The sequence below is a fragment of the Pinus tabuliformis genome, chromosome X (genome assembly GCF_031772625.1).
Source record: "Pinus tabuliformis cultivar Carrire ecotype Pingquan chromosome X, CPIR1, whole genome shotgun sequence".
NCBI classification, from domain to species: Eukaryota; Viridiplantae; Streptophyta; class Pinopsida; order Pinales; family Pinaceae; genus Pinus; species Pinus tabuliformis.
The window spans coordinates 515510995-515532977 of NC_142308.1; the positions used below are offsets into that span (position 1 = coordinate 515510995).

Consider the following 21983-nt stretch of genomic DNA (forward strand, 5'->3'; position numbering starts at 1 on the left):
CTTGTTCCTTTGCTATTGCCACCTCCATCTACACCCTCACGTGGAGGTTCTAGTTCTGGTCGTCGGTCTGTGCGGGAGACTCCTAGAAGACCACCACGACCTGCTTATACTCCTGGAGACTCTCGTGGCAAGGGCCACATGTAGATTTACAGTTTACTTGTCTTTTTTAGTTTCTATTAGACTTTAATTTTCATAACTGTTGAGTTTTGAGTCCTTGACTCTTGACCCTTGACTCTTTCATATCATAACGATATTTTTTGTAAACAATATATCACTGTGACAATGAAAATTTGAAGTTTGAAGTTGGGCCTTGGCAATTATAACTCATTGGTAATGATTGTGAATTATGAATATGATGCTTCGTGAAAGACTAAAGTTGTTTCATTTCATTTCATTATTCATGTTTCATTTTATAAATTTATAACATTTCATATCATGTTAACAGTTAGAAGTTAGGACTTAGAAATATCTTAGATATTACTTCTTGTAATGGTTAAACTTAGCTTACAAGTACAACTTTGGTGATCAATGATGATAAATGTTATTGAATTTTCAATTTTGAAAGCTTGAAGTTGAAACTTTAAGATTGAATTTGATGAATCATGATTCATGAGACTCAATATGTTGCAGTTGTAATATGTATTTTACTAACTTGTGGACATGGTTGATGACGATTATAATTTCTAGATGATTGATGTGATATGCTTCAATGATCAATCTATGTTTTTTATGTCTAATTCATCATTCTACATGTTTTTGTTGACATATATGTATCAAAAATTAAAAAATATAAAATATATATATATTTTTAAAAAATCGCTCCCGGATTCGCTCCCAAACCGGGAGCTTCTGAAAATGGTCGCTCCCGCTCCCGTTTTTGCTTTCGCTCCCCGCTCCCACTCCCGCTCCCAAGCAACATTGGTCTATACTAATATTAGGAAGGTTATGGGGGTAACCCTGGATGTTAGCAAAGTTAAGAGGCTCATAGATATCCATGATGTTTGGAACAGGAGGATTCAAGAAGAATGAATGGATGTTGCAGAGAGCTTCCTGGCCGAGATTGTCAAGGAGTCTACGAGAAGAGAGCTTGCATAATACAGTTCTGAGAGCCCTTTCAAGATTTGGAGCAGGATTAGCCAAGCTGCTTGGGTTCCTTCTAGTACACGCCCGTGTAGAAGATGAAGGAAGTGGAGACACCACCCAGACAGAAATCTAACTTAGACACAAAAGATGATATGATGAAAATGAGATGAAGATGAATGGGTGAAGATGAAAGGATCAAATGATGAGAAGGGATTGAGAGGACCAAGGAAAAAAAAACTTTGTCCCCAACAACAATGCCAAAAAATGTTGTCACACAAAGTGTCTAGGCACCGTGACAACGCTCAGAGTAAGGGTTGTCACTCTAATCCTTACTCACTCCATTTAGACTCTCTCCTAGACAAGTCAAGGGGGGTATTCCCTAAGGTGAATGAATGAGGAGAGCCTGTGGAACACAGCCTCTAGGAGACTTAAAGATAAACAATTTGACGAATGTAAACGAGTCCTGGTTAACCGAAATGGATAGATCTAATAAAATAAGACACAACCACAAGATAAAAATGATTTTAGACCTGTGCCTTATATTTAGTTAACCATAAACTAGAAAAAAAAAGTTATCTAGAGCAATTTATAAATGTGACGATCATGAACGATTAAATGTAAATGCCCAAAACTTTATCATGCAATATATTCTAGCAATTAAATACCTTGAAGAATTATGAAAATTAACTGCTAAGCAATGATTCTAGATTTAAAATGATTTTCTTCAATAACCTAGATCTAGAATTTATCTTTCTCCTATAGTCAATCTTTAGATATGATTCTAAAACATTAATCACACTTGACAATAGAGAAATCACTACCACAAAATTTAAAATTTTACACTTAGCACACAAAAAGACACCAAGGAACTTTAGATTACAATTTAATTATCCCTTAGGTAAATTTTTAATGTGCTAAGCTTATGAAGCAAAGTTTAATGTGACAAATGTTTTTTAATGTGACCAAAAGTAAAAATCAAAAGAACTTATTTAAATTTAAATTAAATTCTCCTTTTGATTTATTTCATTTGCAATTCCAAAGTCACCAATTTATTTTTAGATTTTTAATGTTCTTTTTAAATATTTTTGAATGCTTTAAACAACACCAAAGTGTCATAAAAAGATGCAAAGTAAAAAAAATATAAATATAAATAAAAAGATATAAATTTTAATTTTTGAGTTTTATTGAATTTGAAAGTCGAAATAAAATAAAAGCAAACTTAAAAAAAAAATTAGTCGCTAAACCTAAACCTATTGCATATCCAAACAACAAAACAAAAATGAAAAAAGAAAAGAAAAAGTAAAGTGGAATGTTGGTGAGTGCAAGTCTGGCGACGACGAGGAGAGGAGAGGAGTTCGACGACAGATGGATTTGATGTAGGTAGTAAGGCAACACAAGGAGGGAGGGATTGCGAGCAGGAAGGTATGGCAGCGATGAGGTGAGGGATGGAAGCCACAAAGAAGAATGTGACTGCAGCTAAAGGATATGTGGGAGAAGAGGACGCAGGTTTGATGGGAGTAATGCAACACAAGGAGAAAGGGTGCAGATCGAGCAAGGAGGATTCGCGGGTTTGTAGGTTGAGAGGATAGGTGACACAGGTGATGAAGAAGACGCGGACAAACAACGTGATAGAGAAGCGATTTGCAGGAGCGAGGGTTCAAAAAACTGAAGGAAAAGAGGTTGCGGGTTGGTGAGGAAGAGCTACGGATCAGAGGGAAGGAGTTAATGGAAAAATCGAGCTCGATTGCAGGTGGAATAGAGCTCGAGAGGGGTTGATGGCAGAGTATGGAGAGCTCGATAATGGAGAAAAACGCAGAGGGAGAAGAGGTTGCAGATTTGATGAAGAAATAAGGGGTTTTTCTAAAAAAAATTTCGAAATTTGTAGCAAATAAAAAACCCTAGGTAGCAGAGAAATGGTAGCCCAAAAAGTTAATTTTTTTTTTTAGAAAATTTTGATTTAAAATGATGTATCCTTTTGCTTTAGATTTATCCTTGAAAGCCTTATAAAATTTTTCAGATCTAAGAATTTTAAAACCCTTGGACTGTAAAAAATTTGAATAATATCCCTGCAAAGTGATATTGAGGCCAAATCTTACCCTTCAGGGCCTAGATTTGGCTTCAAACGAAAATCTTCCTTCAGATCTGGAGCTACAAATGACAATACCCAGAAACGATATATACAATGATAAAAAACCCCAAAAAACATTTAAATAATTAAAATAATTACAAGCTGAAGGCTTTAAGTAGCCAGATCTATCATTATGTCACACAATTTTATTTTTTTTAAATTTTAAAGGAAGTGCTAACTCGAAACCCTCATGCATCAATACAACCAAAAAATCTTATGATAAGCTCGGGATTAATTTCGCTGGGCTCTTCAGGAAACACAGATCAGGAGTTGGCTGGTCCAACTGAAAAATGACCCTAACACCCGAGGATCTAAATCAAGATTTTCCTGCAAAACTCGATCCAGCCATTAAAAATAGAGTGAGAAAATAATAATAAAACTTATAGACAAATAGAGATACTTGCTATTACCTTCAAAATTGGAATTATTATTCAAACCCCGATGACTGAACAAGATACTTGTACTCAAATCACTCTTCAGAAGCTATCATCAATGGCTTTAGAAAAAATTATGAATGAAAATAACACATCTTACAGTATTCCCATGAAGAGTAAAACCAACAGAATTTAACCCCAAAGTCTTTCTTTTATTATCCAGAAAAAAGACTACACCAGAGCTTCTTGCTAAACACACGACTCCAAGATCAGATCGATCGACTGACAAATAACTTCCTATTTAAAGATAAATCCTCCAACGTCTAGTTTGAGTAATCCTCGTCAAAGCAATCTCCACCGTTGATGAAGATTAAAATTTCTTTTAATCTCATCGAAATATTTAAATTCTGAGGAAATTCGAAATTTTTATTTAAATACATTTTAATTAACTCAAAAAAATAATTTTTGAGTTAATTTCCCCCAAAATCTGACTTTGCTTAGTGTGGAAAAAGTCGGGATTAAATCCCAAAATCCGATTTTTTCAGCGAAATGATTAAATCGGCCAACTTTTTCCAGACCTTTTCATTGCCGAAAAAATCGCGATTTAATCGAATTAATCCCGATTTATCCGGAGTGGACCGAAAAATTCGGCCATCTCTCTCACGCCACGGATAAGAGGCTGAAAACGCTGAAAAAGACATTTTTTTGTTGTTTTTACCCCTTTTATCAGCTTCTAGAGGACGACTGAATCCATTTGTATTTCTAGGGGCTTGGCCTTCTTCCTCTAGAGGAAAAGGCAAAGCCATTCCCTATTCCCGTAAAAGGGGTAGAAGATCTTGGCGACTAATTACTTTATGACATGTAGATGACTCATGATATACATTTATTATATTTTTTGTTGATATTTTGACTCTTGAGAGTTGAGACTCAGACAAGACTCAAGATTCAGGAGTTGATTCATTATTTTGATATGTGATGTAGCACTAGACTTCATATACATATTATATATTAGCTTTCTTTACATGTTTATGTGGAAATGCATTTATTTGATGTTGTGGATACTCTAGATGCTAAAAAAAATTAAAAAAAATGAATATTTTTGTGTTTTTTTAATTTTGCCGACTTTTTAAAAAACTCCCGACTTTAACGAGTTTTTCAACTTTTAGACCCTTGCTGATTTAATCCTGACTTTGACTTTTTCCACATTGCTTTGACTTAACCCCCAGGGATCAAAGGTTTAAAATTTATCAAAATAATTAATTTACCTTAGTCCTGGGACCTTTTAAAATTTAATTTTTTTAGGACTGACGAATTTTGCCTTGGAGAATTTATATTTACCTAGGACCTAGAATTAATTAAATTTATGGCTTAGGATTTTAATTAATTTTTAGCCAAAAAATTTAATTAATTAACCTATGAGGGGCTAAATTTTTTTTCCAACCCTCATTGCACTTTACATCATGATTTTCATATTTTTTACATCATAAGGGGGAAAACCCATTTGTAAAAGACCCTCACAGACTACCCATTCTGCGACACAAATATAATCCAGCAGATCAAACAATTTGTAATAAAATAACCTAACCAAATAATTACGATTATTACCAAAGCACTTTTACATAGACTCGATCTAGAACACTAATACTCGCCTAAGATCCTAGTGACAAAATCCATTCCAGCTTTGGGGTAAGACTCGAGGGGAAAACTTTGCCGACCATCCGAGAATGGATCAGTGAGACAAAAAACCTCCTAGAATGGAGATCATCACTAGAAAGGTAGATTTACCTAGGTTGTTACATACATGTCACGGTTCTGCTGAGATTATTTACATCATATATATGCAAAATGGGTTTACATTATAACACGATGATCAGGCTAATGATGATAACTGGATGGCACTGACACATCGATCAGGCAATATCCCTTTTGCAAAAAGGGGGGTGTACTGCTATGGGGTCATTGACACAGAGTGGTCAACAAACTTATTTGCCTCTTTTTGTAGCATTGAATTTCTTTAGCACACAACTGGATTGCATTAGCTCACTTCTTGGTTGTGTCTACCTCTTTAGTCATGGATATCCTTTCAATGACTCCTCTTGCATCATAACATCTCAAGGGTTTTTTTTAAATATTTTATGGGGTAAACATGCACAGGGGGGTTTGAACTTTGAATCTCACAATTTACATAATACTTCATAACACAATGATCACCAATTGACATTAGGGGAATTTTGAGGTCTAAAATGGGCCTCCTATGCAAAACAAAATAATAGTTAAAATACTAAAATAAGAGGTATGAATTAAAAAAAGAAAAGAAAGGGAAATATTTTTTTATTGTATTTATGTCGAGAGTAGACACATGTTGGATGAGGAATTAAATTCTGCATCCAACACGTACCCACTCTGCATACTTTTGAGTATACCCACATCGGAAAAAACTGAAAATACGTTAAAAAAGCATATTGAAAATACATGTTTTTCTCTGTATTTTCAATTTTGTTCGATGTGGGTATACTTAAATGTATGCAGAGTGGGTACGTGTTGGATGTGGAATTTAATTCCTCATCCAATGGGTGTCTACACTCTATATTTGAGTAAACATATGTGGAGACAAGCCGAAAATACAATTAAAAGAAGTAGTTTTCTTCTTTTCCCTCCAAAATATTTTCCCCTTGGGATTGCCCAAATTTGTGTAGAGGTAGACCTCATCAAAGGACTCCCAGATCATATTCTTCTGACACACAACAACTAGTGCTGGACTAAGTTCTTAGATTATGAGAATATGACATTCTCCTATCGTTCTTGTCTACAAACTAGACATTTACAAAACGCATGTCCTTTGACAAAGAAAGATCCTAGGAAGAAAAAGCAACTAGTCAAGAAGCCTAAGGGATGGCATTTCCCAGTGGAACAACCTGATCAAGAAGAGGAAGAGGATCCCATAACCGAGGATAACTCAAATCCACAAGCCCCCCCTTCAAGCGAAGGAATCAATCAGGAATGAATGGTGGCAGCAAGGTCGCACAATCCAGCTGCGGAAGGAAATCTTGATCAAGAAATCTAGAAGGAGAAGGAAGTCGGAGGATCCAAACGTCCTTATTCCTCTGAGAGCTCAGACTCAGATAAAGAACATTCGGAAAAAACAATAGACAACCAACTAATCATTGTAACATCCACTTCTGATCAAGGAGGATGGTGGAAAGTAGATAAGAAGAAGGGTAGAAAGGGTGACTAAGCATTTTCTCTTAGTCCCAGTTTTTTCTCTCTGGATGGTTTTGGGTTGTTGCCAGATATTGACTTGCCACGTAATTTTAATTTTTCTTTTAATTTTTTGGGGCATCAGTCGAAACGCTGATCTACAAGAATGCCTACAGGCATCCGCAAAATGTAACTTTGTTTCTTGAATTTCAGGTTGAATAAAATTATGATTTTTCTTCGGTAAAAAATTTCCCCTTTGGATGACATCATCATCTTTATAGGATTGGTTATTTTAAAGTTAATTTTGTTAGTACATTTTTTGTTTTGAGGCCCATTTTTTACCTTAAACTCCCCTAATGGTTGCCCCCCGTGGGCTTAAATTTCTTTTTATTTTGTTGGCTTGACCCATGGGGGATTCAAATCTTGAATCTCGTTGTTTACATAATACTTCATAACAGAACGATCGCCAATTAAGTTGTCCCCCACAGGCTAACATCTTAGGGTTGTTAAATATCACATTTTTGAATTTTTTACAACCTACATTATCCAATTCACAATAGGTTTAATCATCATGATATATATTGCTACGTTACCAGATCCATGGGGTCTTGATGTTAGATTTGCATATTCGCATTTCAAATATGGATATGAATATAGATCCATGTAGATCCACGTAGGATCCACCACATAAACGGATCCTTTGAACTTAGAAATGGATCATATGCTAATGAAATGGATCCTATGCCAACTAGCCCACACATGCTGAATCCCAAGCAAATAACATTAGAGTTTTTTTTTTTGTTAAGGTTATTTGCCACTTGTTTGAAACTCTAAAAAGTGAATATTCTATATATTTTTAGTTATATATAGTTGTATAGGTTATTAACTACCTATAGGTTGTATGGCAAATGCTAATGCTAGCTGGAAATGTTTGACATATCAAAATTTTAATTTTCAATTTTTGATAATGCTAGTAGGAAAGTTGAGACAATACATAGATAATAATATATAATGTACAAAGGATTTCAGTGCCCTTAATAATTTAATTTGATCAATCCCATCCAATTCTAGGTGAAGAAATCTCTTAGAATAATATGTTACATAAACTATAGCATGTTCTCAAACAATGTACAATATTAATTTCCATTGTAACTAGTTGGGAATTTTTAGATTTTAAGGAAAATTTGAAGGAAGGTGACAGGTTGATCATGATGTAGAGTTCAAATATTCAAATGGTGAGCAGACCCATTTTTGGATATGTAATTAGACCTACTCTACATCATCATATTAATATAGTGACCATATAAGAAACTGGATTCGTCCTCCCCCCCTCTTGGCCCGAATCCCACGAATCGAACACGATTCTCTAGGACACGTGTCTAATTCACGTGTCTAGCGTGTCTTGGCACGTGGGATTTGATGGGCACACGGGTCAGATTCTAAGGTCACGCGAATCCCAATTTCAGGACACGTGTCCCTTTGAAAAATGCGTCGCACTGCCTTTAAAGCCTAATTTGGGAAAATTTTCACTCATTCTTGAGTGTCTCTCTTGCTGTGGGTGTGTGGGAGTGACTAGCAAAGGGTTTGAGAGCATTTTGGAGGTGATTCAAGCAACAGGTTAGTGCATTTTGCTTCTATTTTTTTTGCATTTTTGCTGCAACAGTTTGCATGTCCATTTTTTTTACAAGTTTGTGTATTTTTTCTATATTTTTTTACAACATTCATGGCTCAATCAAGGGTAGCAGGGAAGGGGCAAAGGAAGGGGAAGAATGCCCCTCTTGTTCCAATTTAATCATGGTCTGCAAGTGGTCCCTCTATTGCAAGTGGGGATGCAACAACATCTTCAAATGTTGAGGGCAAAGTAAATTTAGAAAGATAGCAGGCTCAAGAAAACAAATATCCCTTGTGGAAGTATGTCACAAGAGATCAAGGGCTAGGAAACAAGTTGAAGGGAGGAGGCAATGTTGCTTGGAAATGCAACTATTGCAACAATCATTTCAAGAGCACTTATTACCGTGTGAAAGCTCATTTGTTGGCCTTACCAGGTTGTGGAATTGAAGCATGTACACATGTGTCTTTAGCTAAGAGGAAAGAAATGGAAAAAGAGGCCAATGTTGGTGTGGCAAGGATGGCTATATCATCTAAGAAAAACAAGAATGATGACCCCCTTCCATTCTTGAGGAAAAGCAACAACAAATTTCCATTTGAGAGTTTTGGTGGGGGTGTGGGTCAAGCAGCAAAAAGAAAGGCAGTGGCACTTGGTCCAATGGACAATATTTTTCAGAAAGGACGACGGGAAGAGCTTGATATCACCATTGCATTATTTTTCTATGTAATTTTCATATCCTTTGATGTTGCATGCTTACCTTTATTTCTTGAGATGTGTTGAGCTCTAATTGAAGGGGCTCCATCAGGGTATGTGCCTCCTCGGTCAGAAAATCTTAGAACCACATTATTGACTAAGGCAAATAAAGAAGTGGACAAAATTCTTGAGCATATTAGATTAGCATGGCCAACATGTGGGTTTAGTATTGTTTTTTATGGATGAACAGATCTAGCAAGCCACCCACTCATCATCTTCCCAGTGTCTTTCTTGAATGGACCAGTTTTCTTGAAATCAGTGGATGCACTTGGACAATACAAAGATGCCCAATATATTGGTAAGTTTTTCATTAAAGTTATTGAAGATGTAGGTGTTGATTCTTGTGTGCAAATAATTATAGACAATGCACCTGTTTGCAAGGCTACTGGCATGATTACGGAAGCTAAATATCCACATGTATTTTGGACACCTTGCATTGTCCATTCCTTGAATTTAGCACTTAAAAATATTGGTCCTGCTGTGCCTTGGATTGGAAGTATTATTGAGGATGCACGACATATCCGCAACTTTGTACAAAATCATACAAATGGCCTCACAATGTAGAAGGAGTGCACCCATCTATCACTGTTGAAGATTGCAAATACACGGTTTGCCTCTTCATTCATCATGTTGAAGAGGTTGAGGGAGGTCAAGATCGCTCTTGGGGCCATGGTTATTTTAGAGTTTTGGTCTTTTTGGACAAAGACAAATCAAGCAGCCTCAAAAAGAGTCAAGGACAGAGTGTTAGATGATGCTTGGTGGGAGAGGGTAGATCTCACTATTAAGATCATGGACGCTATCATTGCTTTGCTACGATTTGCAGACACAGACTAACCCATCCTAGGAGAGGTTTATGAGGGATGGGATTCCATGATTGAGTTTGTGAGGACCATTATTTTATAGAGTGAGTGCCCTGAGTATGAGACATCATCAGAGACCTTCTTCACCACCATACAGGATATTCTTGTCAAAAGATGGGACAAGAATTGCACACCTTTGCATTGTTTGGTTCACTCATTGAACTTGAAATACTACAACCATGAGTGGTTGAATGGTGGACCTTCCTGCAAATTCCCTTCTCACATAGATGGTGAAATTTCATATGGGAGTAAGGATGCATTGAGGCAAATATTTCAGGACAGAGCATCCCTTGATGAGGTGGAGGATGCCTTTGCAGAGTTTTCCATTGGCACTGGGCGATTTGCAGGCTATGATGTGATTAGAGATAGGGGTGCCAAGAAGCCCTATTCTTGGTGGGTAACTCATGGGGCAACAAGCCCTCCTTTATAGTAGTTAGCCATGAGGCTCATTTCTCAGGTGACTTCATCCTCTTGTTGTGAGAGGAATTGGAACACATATTGGAATTTGTATAGTGTCAAGAAGAGCGAGCTTGAACAGTCTAGGGCAGAGACAATGGTGTATGTGCACACCAACTTTTGTCTTATTTATAGGCAGAGGGATGAGTGGTTGAAGGGAAAGACAAAGATGTGAGGTGTCTTTCTTGATGATATGGGTTTGGACAACAATGTTGAGTTGACATTGGCCAACTTGGATCTTAATGACCTAGTGCTAGAGCCTGTCACTTTTGATGATGGTGATACTCTTGAGGTGTCATCCTTCACACCAACAGATGTAGAGGTTACATTGGATATAGAGGAGGAGGATGCAATAGAGGAGAGCAGTGGTGACCATGACAGTGACGCTGATTTTGATGATGATGATGATGATGATTGATGAGCTACCTACTACCTTGTTGTTTTGTATTTTCATTTTCTATTTTCCATTAGCATTTCTACTACCTACGTAACACATTTTGATTTTGATGACTTAATGAAAAAACTGCAGTTTCTTGTCTTTCTCCTATTGGATCATTGATGAATCTGTAACAACTCACAATTGTATTTGTATGCATAATGTTACATTGTACAACTTACAAATTTTAAATTTACGATGTAGAATCTAGATCTATGTCTGAATTTGTATCATGAATGAGAATGTGTAAGAAATATCTATTTAGCATTAATTTTTAATATATATATATATATATATATATATATATATGAATATGATGTGTTCTATGTGTCCTATTCCGGGGGGTAATATATATATATATATATATATATATATATATATATATATATATATATATATATATATGATGTGTTCTATGTGTCCTATTCCGTGGGGTCTACGTGCCTGTGTGGAACACTCAAATTTGTGTTTCCAGCGTGTCCCGTGTCCCCATGTTAGGTGACTTAGGTGACCATTGATGAGACACTTAATTTTATATTTACAGTTATCCTTTTTGCATTATGATGCATCATGATTTCAATCTTTAGATTTATAAACTATCTAATGATTTCGGTTCTAATGTTGTGATTCATGGATGGTTTTATTTTTTAACTTTGAATATGTTTTCCAAAAAATTAAAAAATATTATCGTACTTTTTATACGTGGCGTTTCTCCACCATATCTGGATCTTGGATTTTCAAAAATTTGGTGGATCCATGTCTGGCTCTGAATCTGGATCCATTTCCATATTTGTTTCTTGGTAACTTACATATATATTGCTAGGTTAAAGCCAAAGTTTTTAAATCACGGGATTCAACAACTACTAACCTTTGGCATTCAAGAAATTGTTCTGTCAATCTTTTTGGTTTCTTCATGATCTAGATCTTATATTTGAAAAGGTGCTTCAATTTTTATCTTTATTTGCTTTGGATTTTTGCATAATTTACTGTTTTACCCATCATCTCCCATTCCTCTTCTGAAACAGTTGGGGAATGCTTTTATAGGTTGGGGCTGATTGTTAGCTTGATGAAAGTAATTGTTCTCAAACTATGATATACAAAATCTAGACACCTGGGTGATTTACCACACTACAATGTAGGTCTGGAACTTTGAAATGTTGAAAATTGGGCAGCTATCGAACGAATTTCCCATGAGAAACCTTATTGCCCTAAAGGTGTTGAAAAGTGTAACTAGGTTTGGTCTTCATAATGACATGTAATTATGATTTTATGTGATGAGATGTAAAGAAGAAAAATAAAATTATTATATTGACTTGCTTGATGGGTTTCATGAGTAAGAGGTTTTGTTTTTGAGTCAAGACTCCCATTGAGAGTCTTTAGGAATTATTTTTCATCTAGTCATAAAATGATAGAGTCATTGTCATGTAATGAAGTCTTGTTACACTTTGTAAAAGGTCAAATTTGTATATGTAAAGTATCCTCCAAGACCTTGTCACTTATTCTCTTCAAGTCGGCCTACATCGGTGGAAGGAACTGCTAGAAGAAGTCGGCCTAATTACAAGTGATAATGTCGGCCTAAAGGACATGTGTGGAGGTGTATATATATAGCCACACTCGGCCTCACTTAGAGGCAAGTAACTCGACTTGCATTCGATCAAGCAGAACTGTGAAGAAGAGGTGAAACATAAGTGTGAAGAAGAGGTCAAGAAGAAGTGCGAAAAAGTGATAAGGAAAAGTTTCCTCTGGGCATAACGAAGAAAGGTTTCTTCTGGGGCAACGAAGGAGGTGTCTTCTGGAGCAATGAAGGAAGGATTCTTCTGGATACTTGTTCTAGGATATAGATCTAGAGACCGAGATTCTCTAGAGGCAGCTAGTGAAATCATAGAGACCAAGTTTCTCTAGGAGAAGTCGAAGAAGCAGTGTGAAGTATAGAGATTGAGTTTCTCTAGAAGGAGTTGAGGAGAGCAGTTCGAGATCAAGCAGAAAGTCAAGAAAGGGAAGAGACAAAACATCAAGGTTAGTGACAAGGTTCTTGGGAGGATATTAGAGTCAAGGGTCTTTGTCATGGTCTTGGTACTCATCAATTGAAGATCTAGAAGAAGAATTTTGATCGGGTTTTCCTCTGAAGAGGTGAGAGGTTTTGGCCCTGGCTGACAAGCCTACATACTGTGTCACTATCTTTTATTGTGCATATTGATCACTGTCTTGATGAAAAGAACACAATAATAACATAACGAAGAAAAGACTATAAGTTAAGAAGTAAAAGTACATCACAAGCAATTATCAAGCGGAGAAATCTTTTAACTCTTCATGCCCTAGATTTCTCAACAAAAGGAAAGCCCATTCTGCCCAAAGAAGAATTCAATTCAGGACATTGGCAAATATATTTATTAGAAGCAAATTTGAATTTGATTATTATTAATGTGGCAAAATATTAAAAGAAAATTTGAATTTTGATTTCCCTCCAAATATTTTAAGTTGGTTCCAATAAGGGTCACAGCCATTCGGTCTAGGGAGAATCTATATAAAGGAGGTTTGCATCATCCCAAGTGGCACAAAACACACTTCTGTGGTTCGTATAGACTACCTCAGAGGCACACAAATTATATTTTGTATTTTGGTTCGTTAAATATCTTAGAGGCACACAAATTACATTCTGTATTTGGCTCGTTGACTATCTCAGAGGCACACAAATTATATTTGATAACTATCTCAGAGGCACACATATTATATTTTTTGGCTCGTGTTGTTTTAAGACTCGCATAGTGGCTCGTATTTCATGTGTGGGATTATTACATCACACAATGCCTCGCTCAATGACATGTAGCACACATCTCCGGGATTTATTTTCTCTGGCTCGCTACATTTCACATTGGATCGCATAACTGTATGAGGCACACTATAATGCACAACGACATCACTATTTTCAGAGGTTCAATATTCATGGCTCACTGACTTTTCTATGGACTGCATTGTGTATGCCTCGTTCAGTCAGTGGCTTGTATATTCTTTCAGTGGCTCAGATCAAGTATTTTGTGGCTCATCCTTTGTGTGGATTGTAAACATAGTTCTGTGGCTCGCAACATTTATGAGTGGCATATGATCTACATATATCTCTGTTTTCTATGTCTCGATATATTATATCTCTGCGGTATCTGCAATATGGATTTTGCTCTACTTGCTATACTCTGTGTAGTGACTTGCAATCAGTAGCACGTAATGTTCCTGTGTGGTATGACTCACATCAATATGTTTCTATGGCATGGATCTTACAATAACCCTGTGGCATCCCCTTTTGAATTGCTTATGTATATCAGAGAGGCTCGAATTTGACATTACAGTGAGATCTGGAAACCCTCATGACATTAGGGTAGTGGTAATGATATTATGGCAGAGTGTTCTACAGTGATGACCTAACTCTTATGCAACAATGAATAACAGTATTATTCATGATGATTGATCATGGTACATGGAAGTGACATTAGGACAATGATCTATATGACCTCAACAGTAATTTTGATGCTGGAATGTGATCTACTTATATATATGACAGTAATGTATATGTTCTGCAACAGTGATCTTGTTATGAAATATGTGATAATGACCTTGCTATCTTGATGAAATGACTTATATGATGGCTGTAACCTTGCACATATGGCAGTATACTTGATGGCAGTAACCTTAGTTGATAAGGCAATGATCTTGTTTGATATGGCAGTGTCTATGATACATGTAGTACCCCTAATGGCAATGCTTCTTGATGACAGTACTTCTGATGGTTGAGATCTTGTTGACAAGAATAACCTAGCCTTTGACATGGCAGTGATGGCAGAAACCTTGTGTATGGCAGAGACAGGCAATGTATCTCTGATGTATGTTTCTAGTAAATAGTGATATGACAACAAATCTCTATATCGTTCAGTTCACAAACGAAGTTGTGAACTGACTTGGATTGGCCTTGAAGACCTGATATGAATGATGTATCTCATTATGGATGTACTTTTTATCTCAGCTGAACAATTGGTGAATATCTAATAGAAGAAGAATCTGGTTGGGTTTTCCTCCTTGTGGGGTTTTGCCCTGGTCTCTGGCCTAAATCCTTGTGTCTCTATTGTGCATGCTTTCCTGCTGTTGTTCCTTACTGTTCTACTGCATTACTGATGTTATTTTTCTCTCTATATAATTGTTGATGATGATATGATGTTATGGGGTGAATGCAATGTAAAATGTTGAAAAGTTTTTAATGCAATTATCTACAGCAGAGAACAATGTAGCCGAATAAAAATTAACATGAAATAGCATCCAACAATACTAAATTTGTTAAGACTTGATTTCACATAATTAACCATCATGACCTAAATTACTTTATTAAAAGATATTTTGACTAATAGATTTTGGGACACCTACTCAGAATATGGATGACTATTTCAGTTAGCATGTGTGGGAAAGGATGATAATTGTGCGATTATAGGTAGTAATGGCTAAAGTTTAAAGTTTAAACAGTGTTTGAAGCTTGAGCGTCAGTTTTAAATGATAAAATGCTTTATATATCTGCCATGACAGATTCTAAGAAACGGCTATGCATATGTGGTTGAGAACGGTGATGTGTACTTCTCTGTTGACAAATATCCGAAGTATGGTTGTTTGTCTGGACGCAAATTGGATGACAATCGTGCAGGGGAGCGAATTGCAGTGGATTCACGGAAGAAAAATCCTGCGGACTTTGCTCTATGGAAAGTGAGTGGATGCGAGGAGGTTAAAGACCGAGGTTTATTTGCTTAACTTTTTTTTTCGGATTAAAATTACTGAAAATCAATTCAGTTTGCCGCATTTGTCATCGAGTGCATAAATTTTAAGTTTCTTTGTAATTTCAGAGTGCAAAGCCTAGTGAGCCTTTTTGGGATAGCCCCTGGGGTCCTGGTCGACCGGGCTGGCATATCGAGTGCAGTGCAATGAGTGCTGCACATTTGGGTTACTGTTTTGATATTCATGGTGGAGGGGTGGATCTTATATTTCCACACCATGAAAATGAGATAGCTCAGAGCTGTGCTGCTTGTAATGACAGCAATATACATTACTGGATTCATAATGGCTTTGTAACAGTTGACGCTGAGAAAATGTCTAAATCTTTGGGCAACTTTTTCACAATTCGTGAGGTAAGAAGCATTGTTCATACAGATATATCTTTTGCCATTAATATGTTTGGAGATTCTTGTCTCTTTAGGCCAATTGCTAGAACATACTTGTGCATATTTATGATCAGCTACCAGTTAGTTTTCATTGCAAAAGAACGTTTTGTTCACAAAAAAAAGGCATGAATTACAGGTCCTAGAATCCTATCATCCGTTGGCTTTGCGACTATTTTTAAGTGGCACACACTACCGTTCTCAACTTAACTACTCAAAATCTCAGTTAGAGAATGCATCGGAACGCCTTTTTTATATCTACCAGGTGTGAGAATCTGTTATACTTCTTTTGTTTGAATTTCTTATGTAGCGTTTATCAAGTTACATTTGTCATTCATATGGTTTCCTTCCAATTTACTTTACTTACTGTGCACCTAACTTAGTTGCAGACTTTGAAGGACTGTGAAGGATGCTTGTCTGGGCATGTCAGGCAAAGCATTGCTCAACCTATCCCAAAAGATATCGAAGACTGCATTAACAGGATACAAAATGCTTTTGCATCGTCAATGTCAAATGATTTGCATATAGCCATGGCTTTGGATGCACTATCAGAACCATTGAAGATTATGAACGATATAATGTTTACTCGCCAGGTTCACATTCATTTTCATGTTTTATGCAGTTATGCATACTAACATTAATTGATTTCTAGGCGATGCTAGATAAAGATAGTATGCTTCCCTTATGAGATATCTGAAACGAATATTCTTGGAGAATATTTCCTATTCATTGCACATATGTAAATATGGATACAAGTCAATCAAATCTTTAAAGCATATTCTTAGTAGTCCTCAAATGTAATTCATAAAGCTATGTTTTCCTTCTCTGTTATTAATTTTTTTTTGATACCACAATGATCTATCTTTTTCAAACATGATCCAAATATTTGTGGTACTTGTGCAGGGTCGTAAAAAAAAGTTAAGAATGGAATCTTTGGATGCCTTGGAGGTGAAAATCAGGGATATATTGAGTGATCTCGGGCTATTGTCTCCAAGCTATTCAGAGGTATATTGAAATAGTTAGCATGTTAGTATGTCATTAAATGTAATCAGCTTAAAAAGAGTTCCTGAGAGGCAAGTTCCAAGTAGTACAAAACATTATTCAAAGAAGGCATATTTTCTCTTACGAGTTTTTACACATTGAACCAATAGGTATTGTTGCAATTGAAAAGCAAGGCATTAAAAAGGGCCGGGCTTACTGAAGATGAAGTGCTGCAAACCATAAAAGAAAGGGCAGATGCAAGGGATGCTAAAAACTATTCAGAGTCAGACAGAATCAGGAGAAAACTAGCTGTTTTGGGCATTGCCCTGATGGATGACCCCAGTGGTACAACCTGGCGCCCAACCATTCCTCTTGAAGACGAACAGCATGTTACTAGTTAGTACAGTTGTTTATGGTGGAGAAAATATCTAATGGAAATGTTTCTCAGTTGCATGTGTGGAATCCATCATTTGAAGAGTTATGGATTTTTCCTGTCACTCCTTGGTAGTAGGTGTCAACTCTCATGACTTTTTTTTCTTCCTTTTCAAATATCCTCACTCTTCTTTAGATCCTGTTATATTGCGCAAGATACATGGTAGTGACAAATATGATGACATGAAGATCTTCTTGGAAACAAGAATTCAGTTTCCAGTAAAGTATGTATGCAGCTGAATCTGAATTCAGGTATAGTTGGTCCCCATATTTCATCCTTAATTTTATTCCCAGTTAACTTCTTTGTGAGGTGCCTGCTGTGAGACAAGCTTCAAAAAGTTAAATAAAGGTAAAGGTCCTGATTTCCAAGTTCATTTGTCCAATGTCTATAGATATGTTTCATTATTGCAGTAGAACACTATGGACAAATATTGCGAAATTCTAATGTTTTCTTCATCATATGTAGAAGTGTTCTATGCTAGATAACCGGATTCGTCCGATAGGCCCCACGAATCGCGAATCCAGCGTGTCCGACGCGATTCTGCCCTGATTCGTGTCCAAAAACCATGACATGTCGTGTCCTTCCCTGACTCGTCGAACCCGAGGTCGTGTCACAATTTTGGCAGCGTGTCCTGTTTTTCAGGATTCGTTAGGCAGCAAAAGTGACCTGCACGGGTATGAAAAGGCTGCATTTGGTCATTACAACCACGCATATTTTCATTTGGCAAGCGTTTTGGCAGCTTAATGATCAAGTCTAGGCCCTAGTATCCTTTTACTTAAATTTTTAACATTACCATGAAATGACTCAGGATGTTTGAGAGTGGTTCCAGCCTCATTGGATTTCATATGGAGAAAATAGAATTTTAGATTTCATTCAAAATCCAGCAGACTTATCAGTTTTTCAGGATTTTAGGATTGGGGGATTGCAATGTTTCCATTGAATTTTGTCATGTATTAGGGTATGGAACTCGTATTTAATCAAGAGCACCAATCCCTCTATGTACCTTGATGTTAGTGACATTGGTTGTCGAACTCCTGTCTCATGACCCTCCTAAAAATGTACGCATCACTCAAACAAAATCTTGACTTGACATGTTTTGCTTGTTCTATCTTATGTTAATGCTTAAAGGGTGATATTAATGACAAAGATCCCTATACAGATACAGAGGTAATGACAAAGATACCTCTGGATATTAATGCTTAGAGGGTGATATTAATGACAAAGATCCTGATTTTCCAACAAGACTAAAAAATTAGACATTTCTCGTGGTGGCAAGAGGGCCAAGCATAAGAAATAGATAATAGATTGACATGTATTTGAATTTTGTATGTACTATGCATGCTAATAGCTATAGATGAAGATCTATATTTGAAATCAATAAATTTGTATCATTAATTAAAATTTGTGTAAGAAATATCTAATTTTTAATATATATATATATATATATATCTATATATATATATATATATAATAAAATAATATATAACGAATCCTACGTGTCCTGTTCCAGGGGGTCAACGTGTCCGAATCCGACACCACGAATCTCGAATCCTACGTGTCCCGAATCCCCGTGTCAGGGGACTTAGGTTCTATGTGATTCAGTAGTATGTATCCACACTTGATAAATTCAAGCAAAAAATTCTTTTCAATTTGAAGGGTTGAAAATTTCCTACAAGAGGAAAACACACGTTTCTTGTCTTGTTTGTATTTGTATCTACACAATCTCCAAAGTCTATTTCTACTATCTATCGACTGCAATCAAGTTTGAAGTTCATCCACGACATGACAGGTTGTTATCTGTTGCAAGATTATTGCAGCCATTTGAATTTTTATGTAGAAATCTAGTCATACATGACATTGTGTTGTAGCTTGTAAGCTGATGACACATTCACTAAATATTTATTTATTTGCTATGCAGATAGAATAGTCTAAAAATCTGGCTATTATATTAGGCCAAATACCACATGGAGAATGTGTAATGAGATGCTAGTAAATAATGCAATTGACATAATTGCAAGCATAATGAAGATGCTTCTCTAAAAATATAAAAAGCCAGCAGAACTAAACATGATATATTGAAAAGTTAAAATTGTCAAAACTGTGACAACTTTTAGTGATATGACACACGAGCATGTGGAATCATGGGACACATGCCACATTTCATTTCCATTTGTTCTGATCTTGTTGGGGGTGGTAGACAAAGGTCAGTTGACTATTTTTAGAATATCACAACCTGAATCTAATCTATGAATCCAACTTTATTGTAACTGTATCAAGCAACGCTAAGTGAAATAAATTATAATTTTCAAAGAAGCATCAACAACACTACCCTTATGAAAGAGTTTGGGTACAGCATGAGAGTGAAGAGTTGTAAGTCTTATGTATCTTCTTAGTCTATTATTCTCAATGGCTAGACCCATTTGTTGATTGATGTATTCTCTGGTAAAATATCAAATTTAATGTATTGGCACTTATCATAGTATGTTATAAGATGATCCCGTGTACACTTTGTTAACATCTTAACATTTATCTTAATATTTTGCCTTGAATTACTATAAGAATACATATTTGTTACATATAAAGGTGTAGAGATTAGTGCCATCTAGCACTTTTGCATGGGCAATTAGCCTTGCACCAAAGATCTTAAAGATCGATTGATAATTCATATACCTTGATATAATGCTATTTGTTTGAAGTCCAATTCTCATTATTCTTGGCATCATATTAGTTGAATATAATCTTTATACAAAGGTTTTGATTTTTGTTTAGATCACATGCTTCACCCTTGCTAAAGAATTTTATTAAATTGTTCTTTTATCACTTATCTGGGTGTTTTATTTCACTACTTCTAAGATGTTTATTTGTTTCTTTATTATGTTAAGGGCATTCTCTATTTTTTGGTAGGTCAACACTATCGATAACAAATAGAGAATACCCTTAAGGTAGGACAACATCATCAATTCCTCTTTATGGAAGGAATCACTCCACAAATCATGTTTGTTACAATACAATGTCCAACATATTCAATACAATAATATGCATGTGTATATAAATACTCCCTTACAAGTATTCAAAGGGACCTATGCCAATTACATTTATTATCTATCAACTACTTAGTAGACTTTTTTTCAGTGAATATGGTCACATTAAATTAATAATAAATTCACAATAACTAATTATTGAGTCTTATTCCACATATATCACCACATTACATTATTTATACTCCATATGTACCTAACATTACATTAATTATCGTCCCATGGTACATTCAATTGCATCCTTCTTCACATGATTTATCCTTGAAACATGAGTGTAGGTCATATAAGTGGATTTGTTAAGCATTGTACTCCACTAGTTTCAAACATGAGCATCCATCCATACTAGTGATATTTGGACATGGTGTCTAGCTTCTTCCTTGTCACTTCAACATTGACTATGATTACTCCTTTGGTTCTTTGTTGCAGCTATGCTATTTTGATATCCTCATTCATTACTTTTATTCTTCCATTTACTACTATATTTCTAGTTCCATGTAGGCTCATAGTAGGTATGTTGATGCTCACCATTTTGCTTTGATGAATGTTGTTTCTCATGGTGGTGCCAATGGTAGTATGTGGCAACCTTGGCTATTTGTTCTTCTTTCTTTGATTCTTCACCTAAAGGTTCCTTTAAGTAATGTTGCTTTATAGATTCTTCGTCATTTTAATGCTTTATTCGAGACTCTCCTTTGAGTGCTTTTGTAGGTTCTTTTCATTCAACCTCAAATTTCTTATTTGATGTGTTTGTAGGTATTGCAATGAGTTTCCCTACAATGATTTTTACATGTGTTGCCTTGGAATCTTCTTGTTTAATAAAAGAGTTGTCTTGCAATGTGATTTTCCCCTGCCCCTGCACCCCCTTTTACAAAGCTTCATAAATTTCTTTTACACATTAATACTAATTGTATGCAATGTATCCATCCAAAAATATCCAAAAATAGTATCCACAACACCTATATCTATAGCATGAAGCTTTGAATTCAAAACACATTTATCTAGATTGGCCTTCAAATCTTTGATTTTTTGAACATTCTCACCCTCAATCCATGTGCTTTGGATATGCTTTGTGGGGGCTTGCATTATTTTAACCGAGTCAACATTAATAATAATTTTGTTCACTGCTAGGGTTTATAAAAATAATGACCTCTTGTTGAGGACATCCAAGAACTTGTAGTAGGGATTTAAACTCCTATGTTTCTCTTTATGTATTTTCAGTGCTCAATACAACTTGTCCAAATATTTTTGACATGTTTTATTTGGAAGGCCCAATATCATCCCAAGGTTAGGCAACTTTCGCCATATGAAAACATCATTCCTTAAATCAAACGATTACATGAGTTTCCAAAGGAGTGTTTTTGACTTAATATGCTTTTATAAATTCTTCAATACCAGGACCATCAAATTTTCTTATAAAATCTTTTCTTGGAGAAACTCAAAAATAGAACCAT

The 21983-nt window shown here is 35.8% G+C and overlaps 1 protein-coding gene across 2 annotated transcripts in view; it reads left to right on the plus strand.

Annotated features, from left to right (window-relative positions):
- LOC149140943 (Cysteinyl-tRNA synthetase, class Ia family protein) overlaps positions 1–17868 on the plus strand; it is a 192644-nt gene extending 174776 nt beyond the window's left edge. For both annotated transcript variants that reach the window (XM_089447211.1, XM_089447210.1), the window contains 6 exons: positions 15461–15634; positions 15772–16053; positions 16223–16348; positions 16473–16676; positions 16987–17088; positions 17235–17868. In XM_089447211.1, coding sequence (XP_089303337.1) covers positions 15461–15634; positions 15772–16053; positions 16223–16348; positions 16473–16676; positions 16987–17088; positions 17235–17465 — 1119 coding nt within the window. In that variant the 3' untranslated portion in view covers positions 17466–17868. The remainder of the gene's footprint in view (positions 1–15460; positions 15635–15771; positions 16054–16222; positions 16349–16472; positions 16677–16986; positions 17089–17234) is intronic.
- Positions 17869–21983: the final 4115 nt, after the last annotated feature.